The 12,022-nt window shown below is 37.2% G+C and overlaps 1 protein-coding gene and 1 long non-coding RNA gene across 7 annotated transcripts in view; one reads left to right on the forward strand and one right to left on the reverse strand.

The window, feature by feature from the left end:
• AFF4 (ALF transcription elongation factor 4) overlaps window positions 1-12,022 on the reverse strand; it is a 92,928-nt gene that overhangs the window by 19,036 nt on the left and 61,870 nt on the right. For all 4 annotated transcript variants that reach the window (XM_072840991.1, XM_072840990.1, XM_072840988.1 and 1 more), the window contains 6 exons: window positions 9,328-9,364; window positions 7,725-7,770; window positions 5,359-5,413; window positions 4,848-4,885; window positions 4,303-4,465; window positions 2,727-3,644 (listed from right to left, as the gene is read on the reverse strand). In XM_072840991.1, the coding sequence (XP_072697092.1) occupies window positions 2,727-3,644; window positions 4,303-4,465; window positions 4,848-4,885; window positions 5,359-5,413; window positions 7,725-7,770; window positions 9,328-9,364 (1,257 nt within the window). The remainder of the gene's footprint in view (window positions 1-2,726; window positions 3,645-4,302; window positions 4,466-4,847; window positions 4,886-5,358; window positions 5,414-7,724; window positions 7,771-9,327; window positions 9,365-12,022) is intronic.
• Window positions 6,792-12,022, forward strand: part of LOC140641333 (uncharacterized) — a 66,532-nt gene continuing 61,301 nt past the window's right edge. For all 3 annotated transcript variants that reach the window (XR_012037867.1, XR_012037869.1, XR_012037868.1), the window contains exon 1: window positions 6,792-6,893. This is a non-coding gene — a long non-coding RNA (uncharacterized lncRNA). The remainder of the gene's footprint in view (window positions 6,894-12,022) is intronic.

Genomic DNA, 12,022 nt, shown 5'->3' on the forward strand with positions numbered 1-12,022 from the left:
AACACATTTCCTATAATCTTTAAAATGACATCTTTTCATCCTAATGATTCTGGGGATGAGTGAAATTATACTTAAGATATAATTCACATACAATAAAATCCACTCTTTAAAAGTACACAATTCAATGACTTTTACTATATTCACAGAGGTGTACAACCATTACCACAAACAATTCTAGAGCATTTTCATCATCTGTAAGACACCTGGACCCTTCAGCAGGCATTTTCCCATTCCTTCCACCCCTAGACTCTGGTAGTCACTAATCTATGTATTTTGTCCTTTTTAAAATTAAAAATTTTTTTTTGTATTTTGTCTTTTTGGATCTGCATATGCTAGACATTTCACATATAAATGGAATCACATTTGTGGACTCTTGTCTCTGGTTCTCTTCAGTTAGTATATTTTTTAGGTTCATTGATACTGCAGCATGTATCAGGATTTCATTCCTGGTTATAGCTGAATCTATTCCATTGTATGCATATGCTACATTTTATTTATCTATTCATCAGTTAATGACCATATGGGTTGTCTCTACTTTTTGGATAATACAAATAATACTACTGTGAACATTCACCTATAAGTTTTTGTGTGGACATGTTTTCATTTCTCTTGGGTTTATACCTAAGTGGAATGGAGTGGAATTGCTGGGTCATACAGGTACACTTTTTGAAGAACTGTCAAAACTGTGTTCTAAAGCAGTTAGAATCTGATCTACATATCATTGTATATTCCCATCAGCACTGTAATTAAAAATCTAACTCCTCCATATCTTCACCAATACTTGTTATTGTCCATATTTTTTATTATAGCCAAGCTTGATGATTCTGAAAAATTCTTTTTGCTGAAACAAAAGCTGTGAGCCATCATTGCCAAAGCTACTTTCTTGATTGATCCTAATTTTTCCTATTGCTTTAAACTTCAGGGCCCAAGAATCTAAAACATTGTGCCATGACAAAAAATCTGTTCTCCTACACAAATCATTAAAAGTAGACACATAAAAACATGAGACAAAAGAATCTACATCATCCTTCATTACCCTTGGGTGAGACTCCTCTCAGTACCATCTGCTTTATCTTCAGGAACTACCCCTGACAATTTTACCAAAGAGTAAAAAGGACATTCTATGTTGTATTTCTGTATTATATAGAATCTTACAAAGAATATGTAATACTTTTCAAACACAAAAGGACCATTTCTTAATTCTTTAAGAAGTACCTTAGCTTTCTAAAGAGCAGAGTCCATCATATATAAGCTCTCACTTCATGTAATCCTATAAGTTAAATTACATAACCAAGTCCAGCAGTCTGAGGTTGTAGCTTAATAGGGGTAGCAGCCCTGAACTTACTGGTTGAAAAAGTTTCCCCATACTACATATATGGAAACTCATTCGCTACAGTGCCCAAAGTAGTAAGCTTCAGTTTTCTTGAAATTCAAATTTTTAAAAATCTTCCAATTTTTTAAGTAAAAAAAAAGGTTATTCTAGTTTGTCAAATATACATCATTGTCTGCACACACTGCACTGTGGTCTTAAGAAGAGGAGGAAAAATCTCCTCCTCACTTCCTTTTAAGAAAATATTTTATCCTTCCTATCCTCTACTATGAGATCTTCAAGGTCATTTGGGATTGAGGTTTTGCTCTGAGTCCACGTGCTCACTACCTTGGTATTACACAGTCATATTCACCAGGAGAAATCATACTATTCTTCAATACAAATCATTAAAATTTCCTCTAAAAAATTCTTACTAGAGCTGAAAGATCACGGTGTTTTCCCCAAAGAATCTCCATCTACACATGTGAGTTATTCAGATCTTTTCATCCTCTGTCCATTGTCCTCCCAACAGAGACATGTGTGAGTCTTCCCATCTCCTAAGTCTTTAAAAAGGCTGATCTTAAATATACACCAAGCTTCACCTCTCAACTCAAATCATTCCAGAAGAATTTAAGGACAAGTGCTGGCCGTGTGTGAGCAAACGTGTTTAGTTCTGAACTTGTAGACATCGGTTTTCAAAAAGGGAAAAAAGATATGTACAGAGGACTAGTGAAGTTCTTAAGGATGTGTCAAAATTGGTGTCAATTTTGAAGCTGCAATTAGTAATTTAAAAAGTGTGACTTGGCCTGGGGTATAAAAGAGAAGAGAGTATTAAAAACTGTGACAACCTGGAAAATATATAGCCCAGTGTTTTGGGTTTTTTTGTTTGTTTGTTTGCTTTGTTTTGTTTTGGGTTTTTTAAAGACTTTTTATTTGAGAGAGTGAGAGAGCAGGAGCAGAGGGGAGAGGGAGAAGCAGGCTCCCGCTGAGCAGGGAGCCCAACGCAGGGGCTCCTGACCAGGACCCTGAGATCATGACCTAAGCCAAAGACAGATACTTAACCGACTGAGATACCCAGATGCCCCTCAACTAAAGACATTTAAAATCAAAATGTTAAGAGTGTTGTGAAGGCCACTTTGCAATCCCTGCTTCACCCTCACCTCCACCCTGGCCAGCACACATACACTGAAGAGAAGCACTGGCTCATTTCTTATTGGATTAGACAGTAAAGGAGACAGGTAGAGGCTCAGGGCTCCGTAAGAGACTGTTCTGTCTGTAGCCTCCCCTGAGTCTTAGGCTCACCCTCTATTTTCTCTCATAGCTATGACTCAGTCAGGTATTTTCTGGCTTACTGAGATTTCCATTGCATTTCAGATTCTGATGTTTAAAAACAACACAACAAAAACCCTTTACAAACCTTATGTTTCCTCTTGCCTTTGTTGGAAACTTTTTCTGAGGCTTGTTTCTGAGCCTCTCTTGTGTGCTTTTCTGGCACATTTTTCTTTTCCCCCTTGGGTGGCTCTGTTTCTTTGTAAGGCTTTCCTGGTATTCTGGTCAAAAGATTCAGGTCAATCTTCACAATAAGTGGATACCTGTCATCAGGCTCACTGAGGGGTGAAAGAAGTTCCTTCTCTTCCATAGGAGAGAACATTCGTTGCCGAAAAAAGCTATCTTCTTCCTCCACTGAGGAGGGTTTCACGGGAGTCCTGTTACTCTCAGGGTACTTAGGAGTTTGTGAGGAAGGAGGAAGGCTCTCGCTTTCATCCGAATCTGAGGATGAGGTATCTGTTTCTATGATTTCCCTTGATTTCTGGGAAGATTTACTCGTTGACTTGTATTTCTTCTTCTCTGCAGATGGTCGAGGGGAAGATTTGGACTCCTTTTTGATATTGGGTTTCCTTGAGCCTTTGGTGGCTGCTTTGTGTCTGCTGGAAGGCATGCTGGTAGCCATGTCTACGGGGGTTTCGCTTTCTATCTTCAGGCCTCCCCGGGGCTCTTCAGTGGCTGCCTTCTCAGCCTTTTTGGGTTGTTTTTTGCCTACAGTTCTCCTCTGTGTTGTGCTGTCACTCTGTGCAGGGGACTTCTGCCTCCCGCGCCCACTTTCTGATCCCTTTTGTACAGTTTTGGAGTCTCGTCCAGGAGTAGCAGAACTTGTTTCTTTAGGTCCGCCTGGATCAGTATAGCTATTCCCAGTGCCCTGTTCTCGGCCTTCCTTTTTATAGCCTTGAGATGACGGGATGTTACTGTCCACAGAAGAAGCTGGTGACACTTTATGTGGGTTCACTTTATTTAACCAATTATCAAGTTGCCATTTGTTTGTTGGTGGTGGTTCAGGCTGAAAAAGAGAGAAATAAGTATGTTTTTTTTCAATACTGAAGCTTTCTCCCTCCTTAACAATCTCAAGGAAGAGAAAAAAAGCACAATGTCTAAGGCCATAAAGGCATTTGTTGTTCCCACTTCTGACTGAACTAAAGCAAAGGGCTGAATATTGACCATCAGAGCTCTCATCACTTGAATAAGAAGTTAAGCTTGATGTTACATATGGCCTTCAAACATTAAAGATTCCTGTCAGGAACCCAGCTTGAAAGGTAAATGGGGGTAAATGACAATGGGGGTATACTTAATTCCAGAAAGTAAACAAATGATTTAGGTACTGATAAGAGATTTTTAACCCTATTTTATCAACCTACAGTAAAACTGTATAATTTAATACTCCTTTTTACCAAAGTAACTACATAATATAAATTACCATGCTGAGACAGAAAAAGAAGCACAGACTAAAGAAATCCAGTATTTTAGGGACCTGAAATATGACCTCAACTAATTCCTAATGTAGACTGAACATGTGCTCAAATAACAAGGAAACTGAAGTACCTAAGTTTTCTCCAAGACACACAGTTCAATTTCTTAACCTTGTTTCCTAATCAGGTCTTAACTGGCCATCAGCAGGGGCTGTGAGAGGCCTATGGAAGGTACCCCTGCCTCCCTCTCACCTCAGGAGATGCACTCTGGGATGGTTCATTTGCCTCACTGTCACTGGAGCTACTTTCACTCTCTGAGTCAGATCCAGAGCTGCTTTCAGATCCACTGTGGCTGCTAGAATCATCCCTGGAGTTATCAGCTCCTTCACTATTATGGTGTGAAGGTTCAGAGTTACTAAAAAGACATAAAACATATAAATGACCAAAGTTGTTTTACAGCGATAGCAGGAAAACATCCAAATCTGACAATCCACTTAAAATATTTATGGTTTGTTACGCTATTACAGCTCTATGAATCCAGAACTTCCATTTATAAGTAAAATGCTTCCTTAAAAAGTTTCTAATATGCTGCTCAGCCATTAGCACTTATCTTTTAAAAACAGTTCTCCTGAGGTATAATATACATACCACAGAATTCACCCATGTTAAGTGTACAATTCAATGATTTTTAATTAATTTACAAGATTTTACAATCGCCATTCCAACCATATTTACTTTATAAGGTTATTATATTACTACAATGCTCCAAAGAAAACTAAAAATAAAAGGATGCATACCTTCCTGGTGTACTCCTTGGCATTGTCTTATCACAATCCTAAAAATAAAACACGAGAGGAAATCTGTGAACGAATAAGTAGCACTCTATCTGCTTAATGTGAACAATATCTGAACCCCTAAAAGGAACACTAGCAGCTCTAATGTATACATCAATCAAGTGTTAGTTTACCTAACACTTAGGACACACCGTTTTTACATAAAGAATAACTAACTTCCAGGCTAAGATGAAAAGCTTTGTTAATAGTTCTTCTTGGCAACAATCTTATACTTCAGGAGTACACTCTGATCCATAAGTAGTAAGGAAAAGCCAGTTTAAAAAAAAAAAAAAAGCAGGTTTAAAGACAGACCAGAACATGACAACATTTCACTGTCAGAAGTTAAGGAACTTAATTTAAGTAATTCATTTTAAATAAATGAATCATAAATGTATCATTCAATTATAATTCTTAAAAAATACAATGCAAATCAATACTGTATGATACTGGCAAACTCATAAAGCAGTAGACACACCTGCTCCCCATCGCTGTCTTCACTGCTGCTTAGTTTTAAGTCATCTTTTAACATACTAGAGGGAAAAGGCAGAAAGAATTAGTATTTTTGTAACAGTTTATCATGGCACACCACAGTATTAAATATTTACTAATCATTCTAGAAATAATCATGGTGGCAGCCAAAGATTTAATTAAAAAACAAGGAAAAGAACCAGTACGTCTTACTCTGTCTGGTGTGCTTCACATCCAGAGTAAAAACTGAGAAAGGAGGAAGTGAACATTTCATAAGCTCTCACTTTTCCGTAAGTTAAACATGTAACCATCTTTTCTAATTTAAATAAGTCACCTTCTACAAACTCTTATACTCAGTTATCTCTATTTTTCTCTAATTGTATCCATACCCATTCATTCATAGTAAAACAAATTACCATACTCATACCCAACAGTCCCCTAGAGAGATAAAACTCCTAAAAAGAAGGAAGATAAAATGAAAGTTTCAGCAATTCTCTTTCACTGTTCCTCATGCTCCACAAAGAGATTCATACAACTAAGTGGTTGTGAAAACCAGAACACAAAGTCAAAGCACTGGTTCCTAAATGCCTTGCTTTGAAAGATGACTGCCCTCTGGAGAAGTAATAATTTGGAGTAAGAACCTTATATAAAATAGAAATGAGGGTATCCCTGAGTGGCTTAAGTAGGTTTAGTGCCTGCCTTAGGCCCAGGGCGTTGATCCTGGAGTCCCGGGATCAGGTCCCACATCAGGCTCTCTACATGGAGCCTGCTTTTCCCTCTGCCTGTGTCTCTGCCTCTCTCTCTCTCATAAATAAATAAAATCTTTAAAAAGAAAAATAAGCTCCAGCCTCATCTTCCGTGATCAAAGTTCAAATCAATTAAAAAAAACACAAATAAATACCATAAACTGATAGTTTCTGAAGTTCATTTTTCAAAGTAAAATTACAGATTTAAATTTTCCTTAAGGCCATAAAATCAACATTAAAATAGAGAACCTGAGTAATGACCCACAAAACACTCCTTGCCTTTTTACAGAAGAGCAAAAATTAATAGAAAAACCACTAGAAAAATGTTTAATTTCTCATTACTAGTAGTTCCATTACCTTTCTTCTTAAAATTTCATGACAGTCTCCAATCAGTGGAAAGGAAATCTTCTTTCACTCCAATAACTACTAATAGTTTCCCCTCAAAGCTTAACCTCAATTTCTAAATCTGACCCCAAAGTCAGATTATCCCCTAAAAAATCACCTTGAAACAAAGTAACCAGATGATTACAGAATTATGAAAAGTGTTTTAAGGCTGGCCCAATTAAGTGGGACAGAAAAAAAAGAGTTTTCTTTTGGACAGGGCTTAGTGCATCTCTATGACTGATATCCTGTAAGGAAATGTACTTACTCTGAATTCTCTCAGCCCTTGTGATTTAATAATGGCAGCTCAATGAACCTGTTCACACATGTGGATATGTCAAAGTTTTTACCAGACTGTTCAAGGTCCTGCATGCTTTTGTTTCCTCAGCAAACCAAAGTGATTCGCACATATATGGTAGGCTTTTACCAGTTCTTTGCATATGGATAAATATGATAAATATGAATATAATTTTAATTCTTCAGCAGTGAGAGGGACTTCTTGCATTCACATAAGGTCATTCTCACGCAGTTCTCCCTCTGTTCAGCAGAAGAGGTTATCAGTACAGATTGTGGGTTAGAGCTGAGAAGCTAGCACTGTGACCACAATTTCTTCAGAATTTTTATTTTAATCAAGCGAGTCAACATGTGGTCTCAGGAACTGAGGAGCTCATCCCATAAGCTGGAATTTATTATTGTCCAATATATTAGCCTAATTACATTTTGATATATATTCCCACCCTGTTCCACTTACAGAAGGAGGAAAACTTAAAGAGGGTACAATTATGCTATGCTGACTTAAAATACTATATACAGCAGTTAAATGGAGGGCGTACTAAGAAGAATCCTGTATTTTTGGGTCTTTATTAAAAACAAACTACCAACCTACCTGCAAACACAAATACATCTCTAAGAGATGAGAAAAAACTATAATCTCAGAGGAAGTATAGGCAAACTATGGCCTCCAAGTCAAATATAGACTACTATCTGTTCATAAAGAAGTTTTATGGGAACATAACCACACCCACGGCCTATATTTGCTTTCATACTACCATGGCAGAGCTGACTAGCTGGGAAAAAAACCATCTAAGCCCCTAAAGCCTAAAATAGTTCATTATCTGGCCCTTTACATAAAAGTTTGCCTGCCCCTTCCTTAAAAGATTAAGTACACATATTTAAGTGTGGTGCTAATATGTACACATTACAGATAGACTTTTAGCAAAACAAACTTATTAAGCAATAAACTTACGATTTAGACTGGTGTCCATTTGAAGTTTTAGAAGGATTGTATCTTTCTAGAACAAAAAGAATGCAAAAATTAACAACTACAATATGGCTATATAGATTATAAAATATGTAGCAATATACCCTGGAAGAAATGTAAATCAAAACAATGAGTCAGAATTCTTCCCTCCACCAAATTGGCAACACTACAAAGTCCAATAAATATGAGATATGGGTAGAAACAGGCATGCTCAGAAGCTGTTTGTAGGACTATACATTCATACGATCTTTTTGGCAGGCAATCTGGTAATATTATCCTACTGATACTGGAAATGCACGTATACACTGATGTAAGCAATTATGATGAAAAAAAAATGTTTACCTTACAGGAGTTTCTGGAAAAATACATAAACACACACACACACAGAGACGTTTATCACAGTATGGTTTGTAACAGCAAAAACTGGAAACAAATGTCTATCAGGAGGTACTAAAATTATGGTACATTCATATAATATAACACAACTTTCATGTTAAAAAGAATGAACCAGAATTTTTATACTGATACAGACACAGCTCTAAAATAAATTAAGTGAAGGATGCCTGGGTGGCTTAGTGGTTGAGCACCTGCCTTCAGCTCAGGGTGTAACCCTGGGGTCCTGGGATTGAGTCCCACATGAGGTTCCTTGCAAGCCTGCTTCTCCCTCTGGTTGTACCTCTGCTTCTCTCTCTCTCTGTGTCTCCCATGAATAAATAAATAAAATCTTAAAAAATAAAATAAAGTGGAAAACACAGCAATAAACAGTAAGGGCAGTTTATGATCCCATTTACTATTAGTTATGGGGAGAGGAGGACAGAACTAAAAATGAGACATTCTTAAAACATTTTAAGAGAGAAAATGTATACTTTCTAGCTTATAGCTATTTTCTACATACCAATAATGGCAGGTCACTTTTTCCTACAACTATAGCTTTAAGGCAGAACCAGTGTAAATCTACCTTATTAAAGAAGTTACTACTCTTGGCAAAAAGACCATTTATTTTGTTACAGAGCTATATGGGGGAAGCCTAGACACCTGCAAGGTTCCTGACCTTACCCCCTAGTCTCTGGTCTCTGTTGAGACCACACTTAAATTCTCTAAGGCTATAGTTTCCTTAAGTTCTTCTCAGAAACCAAAAGACAGAAGATGGACAGTGGACTTTCTTCCCAGATCGAAAGGCCTGGGAAAAAGGAATAAATACAGACATAGGAAGAGAAGAGCTACGGAAAGCTACAACCCCTTCTTGCTTATTAGTTTAACTCTCAAAGAACCAACTCTTCACAAAGGAGACAGGAAGACAGAAGAATGGCTCTTGGGTTTAAGAGGGGCCCATCAAACTGAATTTATGAATTCTGAACTATTACTTCAAATATTTAATAAAAATAGTTAATTTTGATTGCTAATGATCTGTAACTCTTCATTTTTTAAGTATATCAAGATTTGGTTTAACTCATTACTAATCAACAGATACTAAAAACTGGGATAAGGTAAGTGAAGGAATTATGAAAGCAATATATCATGTGAGCCTGAGAAATAAATGCTCAATAAAAAGCTTAACTTGAAAACCAAGAGGAAAAGTAATACTCACTTTGTTCTCCAGGGCCAAAACTGGACTGCTGAGATTCCTAAGAAAAAGGGACATAAAATTATACAGTGGCATTAAGAGAAACGTTCATTAGTGACATATGCTTTAAATTAAACTATTCAATTCCAGCTAATTCAATGAAAGATCCTGTTGAGTTCCTAAGAACACATAAAAGAAAAAACAATGGAAGAATTTCACAATCACATTTGCTCAGCCTCAGTAATCATGTGGTCAACAATAAACTTTCCCAAAGCTCATTACAAAAAGCATCAAGCGGGTAGCCCCGGTGGCTCAGCAGTTTAGTGCTGCCTTCAGCCCAGGGCAGGATCCCAGAGACCCGGGATCGAGTCCCACGTCAGGCTTCCTGCATGGAGCCTGCTTCTCCCACTGCCTGTGTCTCTGCCTCTCTATCTCTTTCTCTGTCTCTCATGAATAAATAAAATCTTAAAAAAAAAAAAAAAGCATCAAGCTACCTAATAGTTCCTCTTTATTATTCATTTCTTTCAGCATCACCCATGGTACTCTTATCCTAATTTAGAGCCCTGGGAAAGCAAATGATTTCAATTTAAGATTCTTGGTCTTAAGAAAATGTTGGTCTTAAGAAAACTCTTTAAAAAAAAAAAAAAAAAGGGGATCCCTGGGTGGCGCAGCGGTTTGGCGCCTGCCTTTGGCCCAGGGCGCGATCCTGGAGACCCAGGATCGAATCCCACATCGGGCTCCCGGTGCATGGAGCCTGCTTCTCCCTCTGCCTGTGTCTCTGCCTCTCTCTCTCTCTCTCTCTCTGTGTGTGTGACTATCATAAATAAATAAAAAAATTAAAAAAAATAAAAATAAAATAAAAAATAAAAAAAAAAAGAAAACTCTTGGTCTTAAGAAAACTAAAAATAAATAAATAAAAATGAATGGATGAATGAATAGTGCCTGGGTGGCTCAGTTGATTAAGTGTCTGACTCTTGATTTTGGCTCAGGTCATGATCTCAGGGTCATCAGATAGAGCTCTGTGTTAGGCTCTGCTCTGGGCATGGAGCTTGTTTAAGATTCTCTCTCTTCTGGGCAGCCCCGGTGGCGCAGCGGTTTAGCACTGCCTGCAGCCCGGGGTGTGATCCTGGGGACCTGGGGTCGAGTCCCACGTCAGGCTTCCTGCATGGAGCCTGCTTCTCCCTCTGCCTGTGTCTCTGCCTCTCTCTTTGCTCTCTCTGAATGAATAAATAAATAAATCTTAAAAAAAAAAAAAAAAAAGATTCTCTCTCTTCCTCTCTTCCTCTCCTCTGCCTGCCTATCCCCACTCAGCTTGCCGGCATGCTCTCTCTAAAATGAACGAATGAATGAATGAATCAATCAATCAATCAAAATAAAAACCTACACTAGAAAATAGCTGTGCAGCCTATATAGACTCAAAGATACCACTTTCATGAACTAAAAACCTCACATGGTATTCACATGTCATTTTACTACCTTCCTTTTTCCACTCCCAATATCTTATAATTAGCAAATTGAGGAAAAGATTGTCATGTACTTCTTTGTATGCCATGCACTGGTACAGTGTCTAGCACTCAGGAAGCACTAGTAAAAAAGCAAGCCCAAATGTCACTGTCAGTGAAACAAACATGGCTTTCCAAAGTCAACTTTCATGATCACAACACCTGTTTCATACATGTGCAAATTGTGCATTTTTCTAGGTTAAGTCTGTAGTACACAATGTAGTATTAAAATTACACAAACATCCCTAAAAACCCACTTAAAAATAAGCACAATCTTACTTTAATGATAGAATTATCTGTGAAAGAGAAATCCACATACTATGAATTTTTAAATATACAGTTTTGCTGATAACAAAAAAAAAAAAAACACTGTAAACCTACATCTGTGGTCAATTGATTTTCATCAAGTATGAGAAGAGCATCCAACAAATGGTGCTGGGACAACTGAATAGCCATATGTAAAAGAATGAAGTTGGATGCTTACCTCAGACAGTACTAAAAAAATAACTCAAAATGGGTCAAAGACCTAAATGTAAGAGATAAAACTTCAAAAAACTCTTAGAAGAAAACTTAGAGTCAAACCTTAATGACTTGGCAAAGAACTTATACTTATGATACCAAAAGCATAAAACACAAAAGAAACAAACAGATAAAATGGACTTCAGCAAAATTAAGAACTTCTGTGCTTGAAAGGACACCACTGAGAAAGTGAAAAGACAACCCACAGAATGGGAGAAAATATCTGCAAATCATATATCTGATAAGAGACTACTTACTACAATATATAAAGAGCTCTTACGACTCAATGATAAAAAGACAACCCAGTAAAAAATAAGCAAAGGATTTGAATAGGCATTTCTACAAGGAAGATTTACAAATGGTCAATAAGCACATGAAAAGATGTTGTTTGATATCATTTGTCACAGGGAAAATGCAAATCAAACCCATAATGAGATATCATTTCACACCTACTAGGATGATTAGGATCAAAAACACAGATAACAGCAAGTATTGACAAGGATGAAGAGAAAATGAAAGCCTAGTGGGAATATAAAGTGGTGCAGCTAGCTTTGGAAAACATTCTGGAAGTCCCTCAAATAGTTAAACATATAGTTACTGTATGACCTCGTAATTCTACTCCTAGCTATATAGCCAAATGAAAAGAAAACATTATGTCCACACAAAAATTTGTACACAAATGTTTACAGCAGCATTAT

Source organism: Canis lupus, chromosome 10, assembly GCF_048164855.1.
Source record: "Canis lupus baileyi chromosome 10, mCanLup2.hap1, whole genome shotgun sequence".
Classification (NCBI taxonomy): domain Eukaryota; kingdom Metazoa; phylum Chordata; class Mammalia; order Carnivora; family Canidae; genus Canis; species Canis lupus.